General features: G+C 43.1%; 1 protein-coding gene across 1 annotated transcript in view; it reads left to right on the top strand.

The window, feature by feature from the left end:
* EML5 (EMAP like 5) overlaps positions 1-27,963 on the top strand; it is a 772,681-nt gene that overhangs the window by 202,905 nt on the left and 541,813 nt on the right. The window contains exons 2-3 of the mRNA XM_069637955.1: positions 17,746-17,905; positions 23,973-24,071. Of these exons, the coding sequence (XP_069494056.1) occupies positions 17,746-17,905; positions 23,973-24,071 (259 nt within the window). The remainder of the gene's footprint in view (positions 1-17,745; positions 17,906-23,972; positions 24,072-27,963) is intronic.

Below are 27,963 nucleotides of genomic sequence, written 5' to 3'. Positions count from 1 at the left end.
ATGCAGGTGGCAACAGTGTGCAGTATAAGAACCTTTAACCAGTGCTTTAAGTGGCTCGGGCTAGCCAGGGGCCGAGCCTCGGCAGTCTCCAGAAAAGTCTCCTGAGCCGGGGTCCACCCCCGACTAGCCCCAGCCACGCTGACACCTGAGACAGCCCGTGTAGAGGCTGCACGGTTACACAAGCTGCCTGCAGGTGTCAGCACTTTGGATTAGAAGAAAAGATTTTTTCTAAGTTGAAGTGCTGACAACTGCAAGCAGCAGGTGTAACCGTGCAGTGTGGGCTGCCTGATGGCTCTGTACTCTGAAAAAGGAGGAGAGCTGGACTGCCCAGCCATTCTTTTTGTTTCTGAGTAAATAGCCATCACCCAGCATGAAGGCCCCGGGCTCCTCACGCTGGCTGATGGCTATTTACTCTGAAAACAAAAGGAGAGCTGAGTGCCCAGCCCTCCTCCTGTTTGAGTACAGAGCCATCAGCAGCAGGCAGCACTTTCATTCAAAGAGCCTGTGGTAAAGCATTGCAGTACGTGGCTCCTTGAGTGACAAGGCTGCCTGCTTGTTGTGAGCTGGGCAAACTGGTGTCACACCTTTGGTGCGCCCAGCCGCTTCTTTTGTTTAAAAGGAGGGGCTGGGCTCATAAAAAGGTAATAATGCCAGTGAGCCCCAGCTCTGCTTCTTTTAGCAGACCCCACCCCTTAGGCTAGGGGGGGGGTAGGGTGACCAGATTTAATAAGTAAAAAACCGGGACAGGGCAACTAACATAAAAGTAGGACTAACTCTTGAAAGTGGCTGTCAAGACACTACGCTTTAGTAGTGTTTAGAGGAGAAGGGGGGTTTAAGTGTTACTGTTCAAAGAAACACATATTATAATTGATTTATCACAAACTAACACTATCTTAAGTTGTAAAATGCAGCATTTCTTCTGTGCGAGCTGTGCCTGCCAGCCATGAAGACCTACTACAAAAAACAGGGACCACTGCAGTTTCCAATGGGAACATCATCTTGAGAAAGGGGGACAGAGCACTAAAAACCTGAACAGTGCCGGCAAAACCGGGACGTCTGGTCATCCTAGGGGGAGGGGGCTCTCAATAGGGGGCGTGGCCTAACCACACACGTACGTAGGCCACACGCCTGAGCGAGAGCCCCCCCCTCGATTTCTACTCCCACTTAATGCACTGCCTTTAATATAAAATACACAAAAGCAAAAAGTATTGGCTTTGCCAAAGCTTGTTATGTAACGAGGGCTGTAATGCAGGCAGGGTGCCCTGTTGTATCAGTGTGGCTGGACGGCTCAAAAGTTGTAGCGTATATGAGGATACCACCCCCCAAAAATAGTATTTTTTTCACATTTACATTTTTTTTTAATTGTAATAGCATTCTAATTTCTTTACAAACATGTTGGTCGCTACTTTTGTGCACAAAGTCAAAGTAAGCGAACGGAGAAGCCAGAACAAGCACAACAACAAAAATAAACAGAGGACACCGTGTTTCTGCTTTAGTGTGTGATATAGTATAGATTATTATTTTATAACAGGTGCACGTGTCTAAAATTCTCAAAGAAGTCGGAATGATATAAAAAGTAATGCTTGACCGCCTCCCCCCCCCCCCCCCCCAATCCCTTTAAACCTAATTCATCACCATATATTACAGCTGTCTAACACAGCACAATGGCGTCCATTTTGGAGTAAACACGTCCATCCATCACTTGGAACCGCCGGGTATGGCACGTTCCCCAGGCGCGCCTTGAACGCAACGCGCGTGCTGTTGTTGGGCCTGGGCGACGCTTCTCCTGCCACGTGACTCACTGCCTGCAAACAAACATGCTTTGTGTGCTTGTGTGGACAGGCAGGCAGCCTGCCGACCATCTGCCCAGGGCTGGATCAGCTTGCTCACCTGCTCTGGTGTACTTGTGCCCTGTGGCCGGCAGCCCGCTAAATAAATAATATTTCCCAAGCGAGCAACAGAGAGCGGCAGAGTCTGTCTGCATTCCTTGCACGAAGACGGCATAAGGCACACGGTGACAGGCCTATTGTCGGGCCTCTTCTGGGTTCTGTAATGCGCACAGGCGGACAAACAGGCGCAGGGCTGCACTGCTAGAGGCGCTGACTGTAGCAAATATCAAGGGTGTTTGGGTGGGGGGGGCTAGAAATCATCCAATTCAAGTACATCCTGCAACTGTCCCCCAAGAAAGGGCTGTGCCGTCAGTTTATTGGTATTACCCCCTTTGGTGTCAATTGGGGGCACGTTCTGATTTTGACAAAGTGGTAAAAAAAAGTGGCAGTAATTCTGTCACCGACAATTCTTTTGGGTGGTAACGGAATTACCACTTTTTTTTTTACTTCACCGCCAAATCCCTTTGAAGTGGCAGATTTGCTTGCAGCATCAGGTTGGCGGTAAATCCTTCAATTTAAAACGCCAAAAATAAGCGGAATTACCACTTGCGATAATTCTGCCAAAATATTCATGGAATCCTATCCACTCCAAAAATGGGGTGTAAAACCACCCTACAACCATTTGTAATCCTGTGGTTAACCCACAGGACCAATAGGCGGTACTGTAACCGATTTTGATGGTAATTGGGCAGATTTACCACCAAACTCAAACCGAAGCCTGCGGCCTTTGGCCTCTTATAACAGCACAGCAGGCTGAAAAAGAATAGTTCGGATGATTGCCCAGGACCATGCAAGTGGTCAATGCCGCAACTTGGTTGGTATTCCCTGGTTCAGGAATCCAACAAAAACCGACAACCCAGATCAGAAAACCAAAGGTCCATGCCCGAGCCACTATACAACCTTGGGTCTCAACCGTTGGTTTAAGGTCTTTTCATCAAAAATTAACCATCGAAAAGAAAATCCATTGAAAAAAAACAACGAAAAAAGATTCATTGAAATTACATTTTTTGCATTAAAAGTGCATATCCATCTAAACCTTTCCATCGAAAATATGGAGAGGTTCGATGGACCCTAACACTAAAATGCATCGAAATGTATTCAATGAATATGCTTTTCAATGGAAAAGCATTTCAATGGATACATTTCGATGTATAGTAATTCGATGGCAATGTATTCGATGGAAAGACCTGACACCCAACCGTTCACATCCAATTGGAGGGTGGGAGAAGACCTGAATAGCAAAAGTGGCCTCATGCAACCCCCATTCATGACCCCCATGACCTTGCATTATGTGGACGCAGGGATCGAAATTAAGATTTAATGAGCAGGGCTAAAACCATCCACTGGGTGCCAGGCATAACCCAGTAGGCAGGAGCTACCGCCGGGCAACCAGGAGCGAGTACCGAGCACACCGCAAATCTAACTTCCACATGAGATGCACAATTAAACTTTTTGTCCGTTGTGTGTGATTCATTGCATTAAATGTGTACTAGATGTGTCCTAATTCTTCTTTCTTGGCATTCTCAAATACTCAAAGTTAATGTCACATATGCATGTTTGAAAGGCACCAACGGAACAGGTTTAGATGGACAACGACAACTTTATACAAGTTAAACGCTTGTATAATGAATGATGGGACAGTATTTAACCCAGATGTAATAAGGTCAGAGGGCCACTAAGTGGCTGCACTGAGCTTATTTATAGAGCAAAATGGGAAATGTTCTAGACCCACATTCAATCATAAACATGTCTTTGATATTCATATAAGGGACATGAAAAGACAACTAAGGAAAAACCATAGAGAAATTGCCCATCTAGATCAGACCCCTAGATCACTTATGTCACAAAAACTTAAATTGGGGTATGAGAACTGGTTGAAGTCTCATCAAGCCTTCATGTACCAGCAGGATGGGGAGACAATGCTTTGTACAATAGTAACTAAAAACAGTGCCCCGATATGGGCCCTATTGAACAGAGGCAATAGTGACCTATAACTGCAGCTCCACGTTAACCTGATACAGGTGAAAGTATGGACACAATACTTTTTAGAACTATATGCCTCACGGACTCAGAAGGATTGGAAAGGGAAATATATCTGGTATACTGATAATACCCTAGTCTTCGATCTTGACGATATTGTTTTCCAAATAAAAAACTGAGTACATCTAGAGCTCCGGGTCCTGATGGACCCACACATTTCATGTTAAAGGCTCATCCAAAGGCATGGCCTAGGATTCTTTCTTCTAGTTTACCCAGGTTTTACAGTCTAAGAAAATCCCTCAATCCTGGAAGAAATCCGTTATCATTCCTGTATTTAAGTTAGGAGACTGAGAATTGCCACAACACTATCGGCACATAGCCCTGTAGATGCCCCGGTAAAAATGGTTGCTTGCTTGCTGCTCAGAGATATGATGCGCTGGATTGGCCACGCGTGACTGGGGAACAGGCAGCAATCGGTATTTATCCCTCGGGATGGGTACTTCCATAAATCTTCTGGCAGTTACCTTGGTGAAGAAAAAAGTAATCAAAACAGGTCAGTCGATCTATATGCAAATTAACAAGGGGGGTCCTGGGAGTCTCTCTACCAGACATTAGTCCTGCTTACCAGAGCCTTACCCAGATTCTTTAGCTCACTATCTTTCACCGAGGAGAAATATTCCATACATATCAGTCTTTGTCCTGCCCTGGGGCAGTACAGCACCGAAATGCTAGGCAATTCTCCTCTGAACAAGAGGGCCAACAGCAACCACAGGCACGTGTTTCGGTCTGGTTGAACCTCATCAGTAGGGTGGAGTTTGCCGCTCTAAGAATAGTGATCTATATGGCCTTTATAGACTTTAAAATGGCCTTTGATTCAGTTCCAAGAGATCTTTTATTCTTAAAAATGAACGAGGCAGCATGTCCAGCATATGTTCAGTCATTGGTCTCCCAATTCTATTCAGATACATCGATACAAATCAGGTTGACTCAGCAAGGACGTCTGACACAAGCAATACCGACATACCGAGGTCTAAAACAGGGATGCATTTTAGCCTGTGTGCTCTTCAATCTCTTTATAGCTGACATTGGATATCATCTGGAAAGTGTGATTTCTTCTTGGATATCATCTGGAAAGTGTGATTTCTTATCCATCAAAGCTAGGGAAGTGTCCTTTACCCTGGCTGCTTTATGCGGATGATCTTGTGCTACTAGACAAGACACCAATGGGCCTTCAAAGATCATTATCGGCCCTTGAACACTATGTGACTAAGAACCATCTAATTATTAATGTTGATAAATCAAACATTGATATCTTAACTGCAAAAAAGCCTTCTAGAAGACATCAGTAAAATGGTGCTTATACAACACGCCGCTGGTAGTATTGGATGAGTATCATTATTTGGGAATGAATACTAACAATAGCAACTAAGAAGCTCCATATAAATCTGATATTAGAAGCAAGGCTCTGACAGTGGTAAAAGAGGCCGGGATCATCCAGAGAAAATATTGCACATTTTCGTGTTGTCCTCTAGTCACATTTTACAAACGAAGGGTGGTTCCAAATCCGATTTGAATTTATGGGGCGGTGACCAAGATGGTTGAAGCTATGATGCACTGGAATCAAATCAAAGGCCTGTTATGGAAGAAAATGCTGTCCCTTCCATCAAGTCTGCCGATACCATTGATAGGATACGAATTGGGGCTATCATCACTAAATATTATGTATAACTGGCGACACCTGACTTTGTACAGGAAATGCATTTTAGATTGTAACAAAATGACCTCAATAATTCCATCCGTAGCTATATTACTGGATTCCGACTGTGATCGCTCCTTGCAGTCATGGGAACGAGTCAGCATCAACAGCATGTTAGAAGCAGACATTAGTCTAGATTCACTTTTAACTAATCCAGATCGGGCAAAAAGCAAACTATAGCGTTATGATTGAAGGCTGTCATGGGAGCAGTGCACTTGAATACAAGGTTTTTAAGACTGGTGACTTTGGGATCAAGCCTCTTTATCAAATTCCTTTGTATCTCTTGAAGTTCCCGTGTCCAAAGTTTTTAAGATTCTGTTTTAACCTGTGGCTGACCAGGGCAGTTTTAGGATTTAGGTTAAAATGACCGATAGAGGCGCGAAGCTGCCGATTTTGTCAAAATCAAAGTCACATTGAAACCCAGAGGCACCTGGTGGTGTTGTGCCCCTACTTGTTGCCGCAAAGAAAATTGGTTTTACAACATTGTTTTAAGGATTATAAATGTTTATCGGCTGACACTCTAAGGGAAAAGATTTTTACCGGCCAACGTACCGCTGTGGTTTTAGCTATGATAAAGTCTTTATTATCTTTAGAGATTTTAGCGCCATAAACATTTTAAGCATATATATTTTATGCGTTGTTATAAACTCTTGTTTTTCCTTTTGTCTTATCTAATTCATGTATGGAAAGGTTGAATTGTGTTTTCAACTATATCAGTAATAATAATAACAAAAGTACAAAAAAAGAAAGGCACCAATTGGCTAGGGGTGCAAAAAGTAGCTTCTGGTAGCTGTTGTTTTCAAGCTAACCGGCTCTTCTAGGCTAGAAGCAAGAACTAATAGCTCCCAGCTCCCCTCAATTTTGAACCCCGAGATGTGTGCCAAACTAGTAGATATCTTTGAATTAAGCATCTACATGAAATGTATGGTACAACACTCTAGCCGCAGTGATAAGCTGTTCCCATTGCTGGGAGCTGAAGTTCCGTGCTTAGAAGAGCTCTGGCACAGTTTCTTTTTTGTTTTGCATTTCCCTAGTCAAGAAAAGTCCTGAAGTTCAGGAAAGCATATAGATCAGGAGTCGGAAATCTGCGGTTCCCTGGTAGTTTTGCACTACGTCTCCCATAATACATAAACTTTGACTAATGAAATGCCTGATTCAGTTATACCTCTGCTCTGAGCTTCAGGGAAGGACTTGCAGGAGTCGAGGTGGCCTGTGGGATGGTAGCCAGCGCTATACAATCCCCTAGCAGCATGGCCTCTACAGACCTATTATCGCAAACACCTGTCAGCCGGATGGGTAGTGGCCCAGGTGGCTCCTGCATTGCTCTGCGGGTGGTACACATATCATGCAGCTGACCCAGAACTATGTGAAAGTACGGTGCAGTCCACCAGCTGTCCACATTTATTTCTTAGACAAGCCAATGACTTCATCATCACAAGGTAAAGGTTGTGACATTACCACGACTGCCTCCAACCAATGAAACTAACAGAAAGGATGGTGGCCATCTGATCTCTCCTCCAAAATATGACAGCTCTAACCACACAAACTGTGTCCTCAGTGGGATGAACTTGCTCCACAATGACCCATCTATATGCAAAAACTCTGTGATTGATCTGGGGGTTTGCAATCAAAACAATGGGAAAGGACCATGGGCTTTCAGAGGTTCAATAGTATCTGCATTACGCATTTCTTCTATCTCCTTTTCAGTGATCCTACCTGGCTGTTCTAAAAATACCTCAGGAAACAGAATCCGTAAATCCCTGATGTCTACCTGTTGGTAGGGTGACAGGTCAGAATTAACTGGGGTATTTTTTTTTATAGAGGCTGTAAGGATGGAGGCCATATTAACAGTGGTTTCCTCACTGATCTACTCTCTGCTAATTTACATGATATACCTGTGACTTCTTTCTCCTGTCTGATTGTGATATTAGATGGATCCGGGGCCTTTCCCTTTGAGTGTTTTATAAGGTCCAAACCAATTCCAGAACATTTCATTATCTGAAGTGGTTAAGAGAACCAGTACGGATTGTCCGACTAAGAAGGTATGGGTATGTTGATGTTCTTGGGTTTATCCCAGATGTTTCCGTACAATTTCTCTTACTGTTGCCATATGAGACAGTAGTTTCCGGGCGGTTTGAGAAATTGGTAGGGGGGGCCTCATCTTCCTCTAACCATGTCTCCTTTACCATATCTAACACGTCTCAGGAGTTCCCTCCCGTAAAGAAGTTCAAACTGGCAATATCCCGTAGAGGCTTGGTGTGTCTTCCTTACTGCAAATAAGTCCCATGGGATCCTCACATCCCAGTTTTCTTGTCAGCCTCTACTATTTTACAAGGTATTTTTTTTAACCTTTGGTTGAAACGTTCTACTGAACTGTCAGTTTGTGGGTGGTGAGGTTCTTAGCGTTTTAATATTAAGCATTTCTTTTACTGCCTGCATTAAACGAGAGATGAAGGCTGTACCCGGATCTCTTTTGGAAAGCCTACTCTTGAGAGGAAAGGTAGCAAATGCTTTAATATTGCATAGTCCACTACCAGTAAGATAAAACAATTTCCCAGTTTGTTTGTTTCAAGTGGTTCCACTATATCCATTGCTATCCTTGAAAACAGGATGTCAATGATAGGTAGTGGTTGCAAGGGAGCAATGGAAAAAGGGGTGGTTGTCGTCTTTTGACAGATCTAACAGGTCAGTTCAAAGTTCTTTACATCCGCAAATACCCCTGGCCAATAGAATGTATGCGTTATTTGGCTTTGGGTCTTGCCCACTCCTTGATGGGGTGCAGTCAAATGAGAGTGGGCTAGTTCTAATACAATCCTCCTGTGACTTTGTGGGACTACTAGTTGGACACGAGGCATTCCCTCTGGGGTCACATCACCCCAATACAATAATTCCTTTTTTAGGAAGAAGGGGAGGCCGGCCTACTTTTGTGCGTCTTCTTCCCTAACTACTTTTGCAAAGGCCTCTGTGAGGATAGGCTCATTCCTCTGGGCGAATGCCAGATCAGGAAGGGGGTTGACCTCTTCTGCTTCTTGGGGTGGTCTCTCTTTCCCGGGAAGGTCTGCTTCTCTAAACGTCTGTGAGCCTATGTCTATTCCATCTTGGGCTATCTCAACTACGTGTGGGTGTTGCCCTGCATCGTAGACACCTGGGGAATAATCATAATGAAAACAACAAGTGTGGGGCCTCATGGCGTAAACACTTTAAAATATTTCTATAGCTGAAAGGGCTTTGGCAGTGTTTAAAAATCAGGACAGAAAGTTCTGTGAAATTTCCATATTTTATTATTATATAAACACCTTAATTTAACAATACCTATATAGTAAAATACAAATAGAAAATTACTAACAATTGGAAAAGCTTTTGTTCACACTTATTCGGTATATAGGGCAAGTAATGGTACAAGGGACTGTATAAAGGTATAAAGTGCAAAGTGCAATTAAATCGTCACTATTAAATTAATAATAGAGTTTATATCCATTATAATGCACAAATCCCTATCTACAAATGTTCCACCTTAAAAATGCAAAAAAAGAGTTTATGAATTCATACAATGCTTTACCGTAAAAATGCATATCAATTATCATTTAGTCTACAATCATTTGTCACAAAGTTCATACAATACAGTCATTTGTCTATCTTGGGCTATCACCTTTTGGGGTATTGGGAATAATGCTTTTTCCAGTATCCCTTGGGCTACTTTTACCCCCTCTCTTACGGTATATGGGTTATTCCTGTGAATATGTAGGAGGATTTTAACATTGCCTCTATAATCCGGATCGATGACTCCCGCCATAACATCGAACCCATGTCTCAAAGCTAACCCGGATTTTAAGTCTGGTTTTATGCATGCTCCTTTTGGAGGGGCTAAGGTTAAACCAGTGGGGATTAGCTGTCTTTCACCCGGTTGTATTACAATTTCAGTGGTACTTTGTAGGTCAAAGCCTATGTGTTCTGCAGTGGCTACAGTAGGAGCTTTGGCATTGGGACTCAACTTGGTAAATAGCACGGGTCCCCAACCGTTATCAGTTGGCAACAATCCCATGCCTGACACCATACGTGGCGGGTCAGAAGACGGACACAGATTCTTATAAGACATTTAAAACATATTTGTATTAAAACAAAGGATAATGCATATCTCTCCCTATTACTATGCAGTGTTCCCTATATAACAAAACTAGATCAGGTGCTCGTCAGTCATCCGTGAATGTCTTAAAAAAGAATCTTACCACAGTCCGAACTAACCCTAACTGACCCTACCACTATCTTTAACAACTAAAGGCAGGAGAATGACTCCCTTCTCCTGGGTTTCATTTTTCGCAAATATTTGTTCAATAAGTGATTTGAATAATCTCTTGTGACTTCTTTGATCAGCTCATACAGTTCCTTCAGTGCTGTATTATGCTTTTGCTTCCTCGCAATTTGAAGTTCTTTTGACCTTTTACTCACTTCTTCTCTCTTGTTAAGCGGTTTGGTTGGTTTGTTCCTTGCCTCTTTACATTTACTACAAAGAAGTATTCTTCCCTTTTCCCAGTATAAGGCAATCCATCCTTTATGCCTCTCTCTCTTCGGGTTCTGTTTCCCATTTTGTGATTCACAAGCTTTGTTCTCTTTATTGTCTCTGTATTTGGGCATATATATATTAGTTCATCTCTCTCCTTGGGATTATCTTTGATATCTTTACTTTCTTTTTTAATTAGGTTTTCTTTAGCTTCACTGAGACGAGTATGAATACTCCCATAACGATTTTCATTCACTTCTTGTGCTTTCAATATGATATTCTCATTATCTTGACTGGGACGAGTATGAGTAGTCCCATAATGATTCCATGTATCTCTCCTGGGTTTCTCGGTTTCCCTGTTACCTGTCACTCTTAGGGATAGCATCATAAGGGTTCCTTTTTGGCCGGGACAGGTTCTCTCCTTTGCCTGTCCGGCTTCCTTTATTTCTTCAGTGTTATCGCATTTCACATCTTTCTTTAGGATGGCTGTCCGGTGTTTCAGATAACAGTTTTTCAACTCGCAGGCTTTCTCGACTTCCCAGTCTCCTCCCTTCTCAGGTACCACAAAGCTGTGGCCCTTCCCCAGGGTACCTATGTGACTCTCTCTCGCTGTTGGCTGCGGCCTCCCTTCACGTTGCTACATCTTCCTCGTCTCAGTTAAATGGGATTTTTCATTTAAAATGACACTCACATTTTCTTTTTTTTAAATTTGTTTTTATTGTTTTTTACAACAAACAATCAATATTCAACAAAACCAGTAGTACTTATCATAATACTTTAGCATCATGTACATATCGTTAAGTATCTACCGCTTACCCCTTACCCTCCCCCCAACTCGAGCCTACTCCACCTCACATTCTGCTTATCTTTCCTCTGGGGGAACCCCCCTTCCGTATTCTCAAAAGTGTCCTGATCTTTTAAGCAGTCCTGGGTGGACCCATACAATGTGGCCACTAAGTGTTTCCAGGCTGTCAGGGTTTCTGCTTCCTCCTCCTCTCCCCTACTGACCGCTGCATGCTATACTGTCGTTTCAGCTTCGGTCCATTTCTGGAGACCACTCGACCAAACTTCTACCCTCGGTCTGTTGCATGCTTTCCACCCCATAGCAATCCTGCGCTTGGCAAGTATATATGCCAAGTCCTTAAGCTTGCTCACATGTTTAAATTGGCGCGGCCTACCATGCATGCCCACACTGATTCAACGTTTAGCTTGATCCCTTTCTCATTTAATCAGTGGGCTACTTCACCCCAGAATATTCCAATTTCTGGACATGCCCAAAACATGTGTGTCATCCCTGCGTTTTCTTCCCCGCATTTGGGGCATGTTTGTCATTCAGCATTCTTAAACCTAGCTATCCTCTGGGGGGTCATGTATGCCCTGTGGGTTAGATATGTATTTGTTGTAGCCTTGTGTTCCTAGACTGACACTCACATTTTCTTGCTGACAATAACACATACTTGTTTTCTCTTCATATAACTCATTATAAGTCATGTCTAAAGAGGTAATGCTGGGATGTTCTTTAGGGAGTTCCTCACAGGAACAGGAGCCATTATCCCCACAGAGGGATGATGAGTGAGTTATCACTTGCCTCAACCCCTAGGGAGGGTGTTGCAGAGCTGGTTCTCCTCCCTAGCCTCACTGGTAGGGGGGTCTACCCCTGAGGGGAGAAGGGACGAATTCCTGCGATTCGTCACAAGAGCCACTTAGCTAGGGTGAGGATGGACCAGCAGAAGCAGCATATATTGTCTGAATCTGCATCTGCCCCACAGGCAAGGCCCACAGAAGGCCGCATCCAGCTTGAAATATATATATCACACCTGACATCCCGGTGGACCTTGCTATGTTCAGTGCAATAGTATTAGTATAATCGATGGATCGAACTTGCATTGGGGTGAGGGGTTGACACCCTCACCCTACCGTGCAATGTCAAGAGAGAGTAGAGAATGTAATTTACAATGCCTCCTCTTCTCCAGGACTGGAAGTGATGCAATAAAACTCCCTTCATCTTCCAATGACTCTTTTTAAATACGCCTTTCACAGATCACAAGTTATCGAGCGGTTCTCTGTTAGGCTATGGAACATGAACTTTTAAATCACAGCCTAACTGATTGATTACACCTGTAAAAACACTTTGGTTACAATTTGATTGGATTTACTTTAGAAAAGTCTGCACCTTGGCTGCACAGATAGGCTATCAGTTCTTCAGTGTGCACACAGCACCAGAAAATGCTATTGAGTTTTATTTAAATGCAATCTCACTCAGATTTAAGTACATTGAAGCAGTATATAACTAACACTAACACACTACAATATCGTATTCCCATTCTGTTAGTAATAATGTATCAGCTCCTGCGCTCTGTGCACAGAAAAATCCTATGTTTTCTACAAGGAGTCAAATCTCCCTTGGCTTATATAGTGAGATTTCCGTTGGTTTGTAGGTCATACAGTTGTGGCTTTATATTAAATATTTTTTTCTATTGACCCAAATATCCTTAATTGGAACTACCCATTATATTTCTGCATGTTTACCTCCTTATGTTTCAGTTCTTAGGATTGTGAAATTCTCGTGCTACCATCATGAGGCATGTAAACAGTTCTCAGAGGCCTCATTGTCTATTTACCATTAGTGGACATCTGGTCGGCTTTATTGCCTTAAATGATGTAAAAATGGGACATTTAAGTGTATTGCAGCCTTGGAAATTGGGCCTGTCTTCTCACAGGCCATGTTGTCATGTAAACAGTTCTGATTCTTACCAGCTCAGAACACCATTGATTCAGGCATGGTGAAATCTAAAAACATATTAGAACATCCTTTTGAAATGAGTTCACAAGGGTGGAGGCATCTTATTAACCCGGAAGCCTGACTCAGATGGCCCTTTGTTCTATGATCCTAATGTGTTTTCATGATAATACAAATACATCTAGTGCTCCAGATAAGATCTGGAAGTGGGAGTATTTTACTCCCTATTTTATAAAGTTGGGCGTAAACTGATTTTTAGGGAGTAAAAACATAAGTGCAATTCCCAATGAGAGTATTTTATAAGCAAGTAAAAATATGTTTTGACTGAAAAACAGAAATGTTTTTGTAATAATTATTTATTTGCACCTACTTTTTCATTCATATTAAAAGATGTATGTTTACTTCTTCCGATCAGGCAGTTAAAATAGTAGTTGCTTGCTGTGGTACTATGTGCCCTACTTGTCCAAACATATCCATGGAGCTGTAAGGAAAGCAGGGGTGCAAAATTCTACATGTATCTTTCCTATTTTTATTGGAGGTATTTTTACTCCCTATTTTTTGTGGAAAATTAGCCAATTTCTAGGGAGTAAAAGTGACACCCCTTACCTGTAGGGCTGAATACATCTATCCACTCCAAATGGCCAACTCAAGTCTCCTGGCACACTCAACCCCTTCCTCATGTCATCATGTACACAGAGCTACAACAGAAGACATGGGTTTGTCAGGGATTTCACCGAAGAGCTAACCAGCACTGCCAAAGCCCAAGTAAGAAAACTATTGATTTCTTATACATCAAAACAGTTATGTATTCCCTTTTTTAAAATAATACACGTACGTCTCTTAGGGGAGCAGTTAGGAATTATCATGCATGCCTCCTTTTCATGGTAGCAGATGAGAAACGCACAACATGAATGAAGTGATGCATTATTCCGGCGTCTCTTCACTTTAAAATGTGGCAGTCTCCATGCCTAATACAAATACATCTAGTGCTTCAGATAAGATCTGGAAGTGGGAGTATTTTACTCCCTATTTTATAAAGTTGGGCGTAAACTGATTTTTAGGGAGTAAAAACATAAGTGCAATTCCCAATGAGAGTATTTTATAAGCAAGTAAAAATATGTTTTGACTGAAAAACAGAAATGTTTTTGTAATAATTATTTATTTGCACCTAGTTTTTCATTCATATTAAAAGATGTATGTTTACTTCTTCCGATCAGGCAGTTAAAATAGTAGTTGCTTGCTGTGGTACTATGTGCCCTACTTGTCCAAACATATCCATGGAGCTGTAAGGAAAGCAGGGGTGCAAAATTCTACATGTATCTTTCCTATTTTTATTGGAGGTATTTTTACTCCCTATTTTTTGTGGAAAATTAGCCAATTTCTAGGGAGTAAAAGTGACACCCCTTACCTGTAGGGCTGAATACATCTATCCACTCCAAATGGCCAACTCAAGTCTCCTGGCACACCCAACCCCTTCCTCATGTCATCATGTACACAGAGCTACAACAGAAGACATGGGTTTGTCAGGGATTTCACCGAAGAGCTAACCAGCACTGCCAAAGCCCAAGTAAGAAAACTATTGATTTCTTATACATCAAAACAGTTATGTATTCCCTTTTTTAAAATAATACACGTACGTCTCTTAGGGGAGCAGTTAGGAATTATCATGCATGCCTCCTTTTCATGGTAGCAGATGAGAAACGCACAACATGAATGAAGTGATGCATTATTCCGGCGTCTCTTCACTTTAAAATGTGGCAGTCTCCATGCCTCTTAATTTTCTACTAAATCCTTCTCAGCCCCCCTGGACCAATGTCTCTTGGGAAAGAACATGGGTTCAGGGGTCATAGTTTCTTGGCAGTTGAAAAATGTTCTTATTCCGACATAGGGTCCACCTCTGCAACAGAGAAAGATTTAGTTCACTCATGCCTTCTTTTGGCCAGGCCTGAGTGGCCTTTACATGTCAATGGTGTGGTTTTGGCATTCATGGAAATCCAGGTCATCTAGGGTGAGGATGTAGCTTCATCACCTCCTCTTATCCTCTTTGATGTGGTGAGGCGTTCACAAAGTAGGTAGAGCAGCATATGGCCCTGACTTGACAGATGGATGGATAGTTTCATGACTTGACAGATGGGTGGATAGTTTCATGACTTGACAGATGGATGGATAGTTTCATGACTTGACAGATGGATGGATAGCTTCATGACTTGACAGATGGGTGGATAGTTTCATGACTTGATGGATGGATAGTTTCATTACTTGGCAGATGCATGGATGGATAGTTTAATGATCTGACAGATGGATGGATAGTTTCATGATTTGGCATATGGATGGGTGGATAATTTCACGACTTTTCACAGGGGTGCATAGTTTAATGACTTGATGGATGGATAGTTTCATGACTTGACAGATGGATGGGTGGATCATTTCACGACTTGACAGATGGGTGGATAGGTTAAGGACTTGATGGATGGATAGTTTCATGACTTGGCAGATGGATGGATATTTTCGTGAGTTGACATATAGATGGATAGATAGTTTCATGACTTGACGGCTGGTGGATGGTTTCATGACTTGATGAATGGATGGTTTAATGACTTGACTGATAGCTGGATAGTTTCAGGGTTTGACAGATTGATGGATAGTTCCATAGTTGGGGGCGATGTTAAGCAGGAGTGAAAGAGCGAGCAGGATAGTGGTGTTGCAAAGGAGTGGACGGCGGTGGGGTGGAATCCAGGAAGGGCTGCGCGATGAGCCAGCAAGAGTCGAAGAGAGGGATTGAAGCACGGCCTTGAGTGGCCTGGGACACAGGGCCACTGCGTCAACCCGATGTTCTCAAGGTCTCATCTGACATATGAATTGATTATTGAGTGGAACCGTCTAGAAGAGATTAGCTAGTCTCACATTCAGTACTGCCAATGCCAGACTTTTAGGGTAGGGTGGGGCATACCTCTATGGAAAGGATGGAGATGCTGGAATGTTAAAAAGGATACTTTGGTTCAAAATACAATGCACAGCAATTAGCAATACACACATTCGCTGTGCGCTTCCTTGACCTAACGATGGAGACTCATTTCTGTGCATGCCAACTAGGAATGATCATATGTCTAGCTCCTTGGTGCTGCAGTAAAAGCTTACAAAATACTTCATCAGAGAAGAAACACAAATAATGACTGATCAAAGAAAGAATGGGGTTAAGAATGAAAGATGTGGGCTTTGAGACCTGAGCGGGACAGTTAATTGAGATTTCCTGCTAACCTCATAACCCTGCACAGACTATTTGCTTCAGACTTTCTACCTTCTGGTGTTTGATGACTGAAGTTTGAGAGAAATTGTGGCTATAATTTCCCTTAAATATCCATTATGGATATCCTGAATACCTTACTCAATTATACGGTTCACTGAATCGACAAGCCCAGAGGTATTAGCCCTCCTCGACATTTCCTTTGGGGGTAAATATATTGGGCCTTATTACGACCCTGGCGGTACGGGGTAAACAGCGCAGTAAAAGGTGCCGGCGCCGTTTACCCCGTACCGCCTCATTACGAGGTCCCCTCGCGGGACCCAGGAAGCAACGCCTGGTCAAACCAGGCGTGCTTACCAGGTCCCGCGAGGGGAAGAGGGAGCAAACAACGGGCCAACTCGTAATCGGCCCGTTGTTTGCTCCCTCTCCCATTCCCATTCAGCCCTATGGGGGCTGAAATGGGAATGGGGAAAGACCGGGTCCGGGTCCTTGGAGGGAGGAATTACCAGGCCTTCCGAACTCGGAATGGCCCGATAATTCCTCATTCTGAGGACCCGGACCCGGACGTGATTTCGGCGGCAGCCATGCCGCCAATAGCGGCATGACTACTGCCAAGGTCGTAATGAGGCCCATTGTCTTGGCAGTTTGGCAGGACAGGTCCATTTTCGACAGTTTGTTTCTTGGACAAGTCGATTTGTTGCTATTCCCGCAGCCCTCTGTAATCATCTGCCCGTTGGTTAAGACCGGTCTTTAGGATGTGGGCTCCGTGCTGGCACGCCCAGCTGTTCATTTCTATATTTAGAGTAGTGCTTTAGTTCAGAGGCATTGCTGGGGGATCGGGGAGGGCTGGGGGGGACTATATCCCCAGGTCTTCTGGTTGTACCTCCGGATAGAAGCTCAGAGGCTACAACCAAAAGGCTAGCTAGCCCCGAGTCCCGACAGTCCCGACATTAGCATAGCCCCAGATCTTTTCCAGACCTAGCAACACCCCTGGCTGTATTGCTGCCAGTTTAGCCACGCGGCACTATGCGTGACCTCCCTTTGCTTATATGGAGGAACACAGATGTTCCATGGAAGCAGTTGGCATTAGAGGCAATCGTTGAAATTACAGGGCTCGCTGTTAAGATTACCAGTGTTTTAGTCGGTTAATTATGCTGTTGCGTCCATTATTAGAAGCGTCTCTTCAGAAGAGCACTGGAGGCGAGAAAAGCCGGCCGGCAAGTGCCTCTTCCCACGCGCCGAAAACATCTGCTGATGAATTGGCCTCGCCGAAAACATCTGCTGATGAATTGGCCATGGAATGCAATACAATGTAGATGTCAGCTGAGAAATCACTGACGTTCTTCTCTTCTGAAAGCCCATCTGCAATTTTGACATATGGTGATGATAATGACCACCTCAGGCCTCCAAATAAGTACATTTTTTAAAAACATGTTTTATTGTTTTTTGTTTATACATAGAATAGACGTACCTATCTTGCACAATTTGAACAATAACCAAACAAACCCCCATAACCCCTTGGCCCCAACAGCCTCCAAATTAGTTAATACGGAAGCTCTGAGTTGACAAACTGTACCGCTTCAAAAAACTAAATGCCCCGTTATATTAATCATGTATTTCTTCTTTGTTCCTGTTTAGCCTGGCTCTACATCCGGAACGGGTTTTGGTTGCCACTGGTCAAGTTGGGAAAGAGCCGTACATCTGCGTCTGGGACTCTTACACCGTGCAAACGATATCCGTGCTCAAGGACGTGCATACCCACGGCGTGGCGTGCCTAGCCTTCGACGTAGATGGCCAGGTAGGCTTTTTACTTCCTTGCTTGAGCTCCTGAAAGAATTCTGGTGAGAATCGTTGCTTCTAGGCACAATAATAATTATAATTGGTTATTTATAACGTGCTTAATACCCAGAGGTTTCTAAGCGCAGACCCGGGGATCGAACCTGTGTCGCTCCGCATCGTCTTGCTTCCAAGGCTAGCGCCCTGAGCTATCCTCCTGGTCCAAATGTCAATGACAACAAACCTGTCGCTCTCCATCAGATGATAACTCTCTGTGCTTCCGGGTACGATGTTCTTTCATCGGCAGGTTTTTTTTCGCAGTGTTTTTGCCACCGATTACGATTATTGTCTGAAAAAACAAATTGAAAAATAAGGGCGGGTTGTGTAAAGGAATATAAGGACTTGGAGGGGTGTGGGGAATAGGTACTAAAAACTGGGAAGGGAGGGATTGGGGGAACCCCATCCAAATAAAAAAAATAAACATTTTGTTGAGCTTTTTCAGCTAATAATCAGCGACAAAAGACTCCGCGAAAAAAACACTGGCGATGGAATGAGATAAAACCCAGCTTAAGTTGTGTTTAAGTGTCTACTGCGGTTCAGAACTGTTTTTCAATGGGTGCCAGCATGTCTCTGTACTTATCACAAATGTAGATAGTGGGGGCCTTTGAGGAATGAATTCCATGCTTGCCTTTTCCTGCAGTCAATGGAGTTTAAAGTGACCTTTTGCCTCTTCCTTTTTTCTTTTCAAAAGATCTGTCCATCCCTGTGTTTTTTTGTTACTAATTTTATCGTCCATCTGATGAAGAAGTGTCTGGGTGTTCGAAAGCTTACTCATGTGACCAAGTCAGCATAATAGTTTTAGTTAGTTCAATAAAAGGTATCACAATGTGGATTATTTGTGTTCATAATTAGCATAGCATAGGTTGGCGACATGCGTACAACGTCCTTTCATGGCAGGATGTTTTTTCGTACTTTCTTTACAGCAGATTTTTTAATGAAAAAAAACTCTGCAACATTTTTATGGGGGTTAGAAAAATATATATTTGGGGTGTGGGTGTTCGGGAATATATAAAAAATTCAAGGGGATGGGGGATTCAGGGGGGCCCCCCAAAATGAAAAATTAAATTTCAATGAGGTTTTCGTAAAAAAAATCTGTGGTAAAAAACCCCGCAAAAAAAAAATCCCACGATGAAATGACATGGAATCGACGACATTAAAGTGTAAAGGCTGATGATGATAAATTGACCCCATTGCTACAGTCCTACTGCTTCAAAATGTAATACTCACAGACGTCCTTATTGATTTTTTTTTTTTACTAGAGCTGTCGACCGCTGGAAGACTACACCAATAGCACTTAGGGCTCTGCCAGCTGCAGCTCTCTAGTTATTTTGTACTGCGACTCCCATGATCCTTTACCATTGTCTAGGCAGACTAAGACTGATGGGAGTTGTAGTCCTCAAAAACCTTGCAGACCCCTGATTTAGCCACATTTTTAAAAAACACACGCACTCAAGAAGCTATTCATATGCAATGGTTATATTAAAACATCATACAGAATAATTGTAGATGATTGTATACACGCATTTTGTTTGTTTGTTTGTCCGCTCATAAAAGTTGCTAGACGATATCATTGGTATCAATGTCTTGATTACCCCCCCTTGGTCAGGATGCGCGTGCATGTTTAAACGAGGACCAATGCTTCCCACCGTGCACGTCAATCCTGGCTACATCGCTGGCGGAGAAGCAACATGGTGGAAAATAAAGGCACCTTCAAATCCAAACCTAATAGGAACTGTGACTCCATTACAAGGCTGCCAATTAACTTGCTGCTTGCCACCAAATTGAGAGAACTGGTTTGCTTCTATAAATTGGCGCTAGCCGGTCCACCTGGCACTTGACTTGGAATGCCACACTTCAAGCAATGATGCGTTGGTTGAATCTGAGTAGTGCCAAGCAGCTTAACTAGAGTTGAAAGGGGTTTTGAACTCCTATTGGAACCCATTGTCCAGTGTATAAACTGCAATTGCCTTTACGCTGAAAATGAATCGCATCTTCAGCGAATCTGTTGCAGGCTATTGGCTAATGAATCGCTCATGATTAGCCCATGAATAGCTCCTGATTACCCCATGAATAGGTCATGCTTTGGTCTGAGTGATCTTGACCTGCTATCAATTCACATGACAGTAATAATAAGTTTGTGTGCCATTATTTAGGCTTAAAGCCTGATTCCTCTCACTTTTAAGTGCTGAGTTAGCAGCTCTGATAATGACCCTATTTTTGTGGAACTCATTTTATCGACCTCAAAAGGATGAGGTTCTGAGTCGGCATTTCTGCGGGACTTAAACTTGCCAAAGTTAGAGGTGAGCTTTTAACTTCTGTGCTATCTTCCTGCGCGTGTGGTGCTTGGAGGGTTGTCCTCCCACTCGCCATGTCTGGTTTTTGCGAGATACTGCTGTCGTGTGAGCCATGCGGACTCATTGTGAGTATGGTGGTGCGATGGAACATTGGTGATAACGGAATGACCACCACCTTTAGCGCACTGACATACCACAGGTTTGCAGGTCATGGTAGGAGATACTGTGAAGCTATTTCCTCCACATGAGCAACAAAGCCTGGAAGAATGACCGCAGCAGAGTTACCGCGCACAGTCATCCCTCTAAAATCCTCATGACGTCCTATGGACTCTGAAAACGGGGATTAACACTGCTATGCTTCCACCTGCAATCAGGTGAATTTTGCCCAGTGACACATGTCACTAGCACAGTCATTCCTCTAAAATCCTCGTGAAGTCCTATGGACTCTGAAAATGGGGATTAACACTGCTATCCTGCTACTTGCAAACAGGTGCATTTTAGCCAGTTACACACGGCACTAATGGTAAACGTGTTTGGTGGTAATTCCAGACTCGTAATCGGACTCAGGGTCTGGGAAGGTTTCCCGCTCCAACATTGAAGAAGGTGAATGCTTCACACCTCAGGTTCCATTGACCTCATGGAAATATTGATAGCAATGCGAGAATCTACCACTCCCCAGCATGCTGCTGATGGCCAACCAAACTATGGGACATCCTATCAGAGATGGTGTCATTTATAAGTAGCCAATGGAATTGGATGTCATTGGCCCTCATTACGACCCTGGCGGAAATCGTGGTGCAATATGCACCATGGAGCACGGCGGAAAGCTGCCGATACCGCCATGGGGGTTGGCGGATTTACCGCCCCATTCCGACCTTGGCGGGGCGGTAAATCCCCATTCCCCATTTTACCCTTCCCCATTCCCATTTTTGCCCCATAGGGTATAATGGGAGTGGGGAAGGCGTTAATTACGCCACCGTAAAATACGGTGGCGTAATTAACAACAAGGTCCCGTAGCGCCATGGATTTCTCCGCCCGGAAAAACCAGGCGGAAACCGCTCCATGGCGCTACGGGAACTCGTAGTAGGGCGGACGGGTCCGCCGCGAATACCGCTGGCGTAAACCCACTCCGCCAGGGTCGTAATGAGGGCCATTGTCTTTTTTGAAAGGAAGAATAATGAAACAAACTTTACTTCAAGGCAAAGGAGGTGGACTCAAGTACTGGGCTGTCCAACTCCGGTCCTCGAGGGCCGTAATCCTGATGGGTTTTCATGATATCCCTCATTAATAATCAAATGGTCAAAACGAAAAATGTGCATACATTTAGAATAAGTGTATGCACATTTATTTCATGAATATTAATGAAGGGTTTCCTGAAAAACCAGCATGGATTCGGCCCTGGAGACCTGGGGACCTGGAGACCTGGAGACCTGGAGTTGGATACCATACTATACACCATACACAAATACCAAGTTCCCTCTGCCTCAACTCACAGAAACCCCAGAATAAAAGAGGAAAAATCCTACCAGGGAAAACTCTATCTCCTTGGTGGTAACGCTATAGTAGTTGATTATAAATTCCAAAATCCGCTGCCAGGACTTCACAGGAGGAGGAGGAGGCACACAGCATTCAGAAGGGAATAGGTGCTTGTAGCTATGGGAGTCATACACAGCACGAGACCTCTAGTTACTCTGCTGGGCTTTTGCTGTAGGCCCTTCTTTCTGCTCCATACAACGCCTAAGCTAGGGATGACCCTGACAGTGCATTTGGCTTTTCTTTAGAGCAGAGAATGTGTGCATTTTATATGCACCTAATAAGAAACCAATGTTGGTCTGTCCATGTGTCCACTTCACTTGTAATTCACATATCTTGCATGTAATCATGTTCACAGAGGTATGGTTCAGTGAAAAGTACCCATCCAATGGCACAGTCTGATAAATCCTACACTAAAAACACGAGCATCAACAGAAGTGGAAAGAGGACTACAACAAGGCATACCGCAAGGACCATGGGTGCATGCGTGGAATTTGAAAGAGGACTTTCTGTAGACAGACTGATTAAAAATGAGCATTGTGTACATTTTAACACTAGGTCAGATCTCAGCCTGGTGCCTCGGCCACAAGGATAGCAACCTAGGACAGCATAAAGATCTTGATTGGCAAATGCTACACATTTATTTACAATGAAAACAACATTAGCCTAGTAGTGACATCTTTTCACCAAAATGACAGGGGTGGCAGAAGTGACATCACACGACCCTTGACTGCTGATGACATCACAAGAAGTGATGTCATTTGACCACACCCCAAAGTGTCATCACAGGAAGCGATGGAACATGACCTTTAACCCCATGACAAAACAGGAAGTAGCATCACATAGCATTGTTCCTTAGTACACTACGAAAACATGGTTATGATATCACTGTAATGTAATATACATTTCATACAAGAATGGATCACCATATGTATCGTTAAGAGCAGTGTGTATAGGTCGATATTACCAAATTACTGTGAATGCCAGCAGACGTCCATGACCAAATGATAATGATGTGCTATTATATAGCACTTACGCTTAAGCGCTTTAGATTGAACAAATATACATACAATATCACCCAACCTGTGTTGGTACTCATTTATCAACCTCAGCAGGATAAAAGGCTGAGTTGGCCTTGCCAGGATTCGAACCTGCAGATCAGACACACATTGCAGCAGCAAGCTCTCAACCCACTGAGCCATCTTACCTGCTATAGCTTTCTTACGGCTATAGTAATTTGAGCAATTACATGTCTGAATGTTCTCAAAGTCAGAAAGCAAATTACACTCTGTAGTGGATGACATTAAACTGGTAACTGAGATTTAGCAGCAGGCCAGTTCATCTGCAGGTCTGGTGCAAAGTTGGCCACATGTCAAGCCTGTGTGGATCTACTTTTCAGGCTTCAGAGGTTGGCAAAACACATACCATTGGGAGGGTTCATAACTGTGTATTAAAGAATTTAGAGTAGCACAGGGCAAGCAGCGCACTCACACGGCATCCTGTACTCTGGGCACTTGTTACTTCATACATGCAAACAAACATCCAGCATGCCAGGGAGATAGGAAAGATAGACACATTAAACCAAAGCATTCATTGTGGCACAATGAAATCAAGGGCCACTTTACGTGCTATGGTCAAACATTTCTAGACTTTACACAAGCTTTTAGGCACAAGGATTTTGTCAAGTGATCAAGGTCAACGGGATGGAATGTCGTGTGAAGATTGTATAAAAAAAAACGACGACAGAAACAAACCATGCTATAACTGCAACTTGTGAAAAGCAAAATACATAATCCGAAATGGATGCTTATTCTACTCTAAATGCTTTTTGGAAGTTTTTGTCTGCATTGTGAATTTGAGGTGTTTAAGAACAGACTAAATCAGTGATTCACCCCCTGAAGTGTGCCTGACAGAAACCTTTGGTGAGTCTAGCAATTACTGTATAGAACTCCAGAAAGGCACATTATTTGTTATTCCGATTAAATATCTGTTGGTGGGCAAATTATGAGCAGACCAAAGCATTTGCGATGTGCACAGTATACAAGAGTCCGTAGGGCATGAATTAAATAATATGACTGAGCACTGTCCATGCCAGTGTTTCGTACGTTTGCTAATTTGTAATCACAAAACTGATCAAAAAGAGAGGTCTGTATGTTTTTCATAACTCATGTTGTATTTTTCCACCTTCCGGAATCGTCTCAGCGCTTGGTATCTGTTGGCCTGGATGCAAAGAACACCATCTGTGTGTGGGACTGGAAGAAAGGGAAGATGCTGTCTATGGCTCCCGGGCACACGGACAGGGTAAATACTCACTCTTTATGGCCAATGGGAGCCCTTGTGTTTGCTAACTAGCATAGCCCGGCACTGTTTATCTGCCTTATTAGATGGGTACTTGTGAATTGGCTCAGAGTGTTGTCATATCAGTATTGTATCCAGCCCTTTCCATTTTATGTTTCTATCTGTTTTCACTTCCTGCTTTATCAGAAGCCTAGTTTCTTGTCTGTCGTCGCAGCTGTTGTCGGCACATGTAGATTAACCGGCAGCACCAATATGTGTAATGATTGTTCTACAAACTCCACAGCTATGTTCCCGAAGTCAGCGATTCTACTGCACACATGGCCATAACATTAGGGCGTTGGAAGCCTTACTGAGTGCCCTTAAACCAGGAGTCTGCAAGCTTTGGTGTTCCAGATGTGGACTACAACTCCCATCTTTTACACAAAAAAAGGTTTATCGTGTATTTCATTATATTACAAACCTTTTACACATACATTCACAGTAAACTGTCCACAATAAATAAAACAAGTAGAAAAGATAGACCAGTAATATACAATAATCACACATACTCAAAGTCTTACTATGAGGTCCACCGTCCTGTAAAAATGTTGGAAACATTGCTGGTAATTCCGGCACCGGCATTTGTCCCGGACTGGGGAAACCTGAGTTTGCCACAGGGGAGATCAGATCAACCAGCAGGCCTGACCTGCCAGTAGATCAGGGCCCTACCGGCAAAGAAATGCCAGAATCCCCGGCACTGGTGCTACCGGTGCTGGTCATTTCGGCAATCCTATCCCATGGAGTCCTATGGGACCACATGGAATGGGAACTTAACACTGTCTCCACCGCCCATAATATCCCGGTAATACCGGGATATCAGGCGACGGAGACAATAGGGGCTGTTTCCTGGTATCCCGCCGGAATTACTGAATTACGGAATTACGGAATTGTAATGAGCTGCAGACTGTTTAACATCAATGAAATGTAACACTTCTTTCAAATTCCTTCCATATAAAATACGCTGCAGCCGTAATCCACAATGATTCTCCAGAATAGATAATACTCCAGAACTGATCCAATTTAATAGCTGTCAAATCATTCACAAACTAAGAATAAGTCTTGAGATATCCATCATAGAGAAGAGGACGCCCAGGTAAAACTTGCTTCGCAATCGCTACCTCCATATGACATAGGTATATTTTCAGGAGACAGATGGGATTTTGGACCAAGTTCTTAGTACTTCATATGTATTGAGAAGGTTAAACGTTAATTTCATAATTCATTTTCTTAAAGAGCTACTTTTGGATTTTATAATATATGAGAAGGGACATCGGAAGGGAAAACCCTGCTTCGCATATTCACTATTCTTCGCTGTTTGGGATTATTTCTCTACCAACATTCCTCAGTCCCAAAGCAATGCTTTCTCTTTCATTTGATTTATAGAGACACCCAAATTAATCGATTGTTCAATTTTAAAATCATTAGTTTCATGAAATTTGTGAACTTCCTCCATGAAAAGTGTAAATAGATGAGTGGGCTTTACAGATCATTTTAATATAGCTGAAAAACATGGATACATTGAATTAGAATAAGTTTGGTTCATTATTTTAGATAAGTAGTGCTGCACATTATCCTCCAATGAGTCATTAAAGATGTAAGCCCACACACGCAACAAATCACTTCTATATGCAATAAATCACTTCTATACACAACAAATCACTTCTTTTGGCAAGATTTCCTTTCCATATTTTGCCCTCAATTTTACAAAGCCATTTAACCTTATTTTCCCGAAACGCCTCAAGACCGTAGAGGATGCATGATATAATACTAGTTTTATATTAGACAATAAGTCCTTCGACCGCATACCCCCTCTAGTAGTTATGAACAATTTGATTCATCTAATTTTCTTAATAATTTTGGGGTAATCGATATGCTTAGAGCCAGACAGGAGAAAATATGAATTAATAGGTACTCCCAAAAAGATGTACTCATCAACAATTTCTGTTAGAATACCCTCAATTTTCCTAACAAATTTCAGCAGTTTCCTACGACGATCCCCTACAACCATAATGTTGGTCTTTGGTGCATTTAACAACAGGCCATTGTCCTTTGAATAGCATGTATGCTCCACTGCAGCGCAATGGGCGTTCTAGCCAAAAGGATAGTGTCGTCAGCATAAGTAATCCAGAGCAGCGTGCTGGAACCAATACGCAGAGGAATATTCCTACACATATCTAGACAAAAACCCGTGTCTGCCACTTAAAGATGTTATAATAACGGCGCCAGCACACAACCCTGTTTGACACCATGGTTAGTTTTTATATCCGCCGACGACCTGCCCTCGATATCGAGCCTAATAGAAACAGATGTGCCTTGAAACAATTGTTTGACTATATTCAATATAGAAGGATTGCATCACCAGGCTTCTTATTTGTTCCACAGCCTAACACGAGATACCTAGTCGAAGGCTGCAGTATGATCAACATAACCAATGTATAATTTCTTTCCCTTGCTTCTAACCTTGGTCCTTATTAAGTATATTAAGCGCCAAATGTTATGCATGGTCCAATAGCCTTTTTGAAATCCTGCCTGTTGACAAGATAACAATCTCTCATCAGCAACCTATTTGTTTAACTTGTTGAGAATACAAGTGCAATACATTTTAGAGATTGAATCGCTTAATGCCCTTGATAATTGCTGGGGTTTCCTCTGTCGCCTTTATTGAATACGGGTACCAAATTCGCTCTTTGCCATCTGAGCGGAATAATACCAGTTTGGGAGATTCCAATAAACATAGCCTGCAACAACTTGGCCCAGTAAACAACAGATGCCTTGATCACCACATTAGAAAGGCTGTCGGGCCCTGAGTCTCTAGATGATTTCAATTTAAGTATATTTGTTAATAAATCCTCAGTATTATAGGTATACCATTAGCCAATTGTCTTCACAGGCTGCATATCACAAAACACTATTTGATCAATATTGGTCCGATACAGCGGATCTTTGAAATGAAGTGCATCACCCCCTTCACCCCATCCTCTTCAGGCGGATCTTTATAGAAAAGTGATGTAACAGGATCTACCCAAGCCACTTCCGGCAAAAGGCAAATTTCAATACTGCTCATATCCCCTTCATATATTTATTAACGTAGTGCCAGAACTTGCGACCATCCCTATCCCTCGGAGCTAAGAAAACAATTTTCCAGTTTGCAGATCGAACGGACGCTTTATGTAGGCGAACCCAGTTTTTATACCTCGTTCATGCCCGAGCAGTCAGCTGCTGTTTCAAAGCAAGGTCATGTATCCATCTTTTAACCCTTTAAGTGCCATGGGTATTCCCCCCCCCAGTGCCAAGGCCTTTTTTGGTGATTTCGGTATGTGGCCATTCAATGCCTTGTAACTTTTTTGTTACAGGAGATATCTCATCCTTGGCACTTAAGGGGTTAATATACCTAAGATCAGCTCTGACTTTCTTCTTCCTATCCAAGGTAGCTGCATCCTACACGTCCCGAGCTTAAGTTGACTATGGGCCTCATTACACGGACGGCGGTGGACCAAGGTGCTATTAGCACCTTGGTCCATGCCGGTAAAATACCGGCACTGCCTTGGTGGAAAGGGGAATTACCGCCCTATTCCAAGGTTGGCGGGGCGGTAATTCCCCCTTCCCCCATTGCCCTTCCCCATTCCCATTTTTGCCCCATAGGGCATAATGGGAATGGGGAAGGTGCTAATTACGGCACCGGAAATTGCGGTACCGTAATTAGCTTCCTGGTCCCTTTGCGGGTTGGTTTTTAACACCTGCAAAAAGCAGGCGTTAAATTCCCCAACCCGCAAAGGGACCTCGTACTAAGGTGGTAAGGGTTTACCGGTACCGGTAAAATACCGGTACCGGTAAACCCTTACCGCCGTCCGTGTAA

Source organism: Ambystoma mexicanum, chromosome 14, assembly GCF_040938575.1.
Source record: "Ambystoma mexicanum isolate Mex_15411 chromosome 14, UKY_AmexF1_1, whole genome shotgun sequence".
Classification (NCBI taxonomy): domain Eukaryota; kingdom Metazoa; phylum Chordata; class Amphibia; order Caudata; family Ambystomatidae; genus Ambystoma; species Ambystoma mexicanum.
This window is presented reverse-complemented; position numbering and strand designations above follow the sequence as displayed.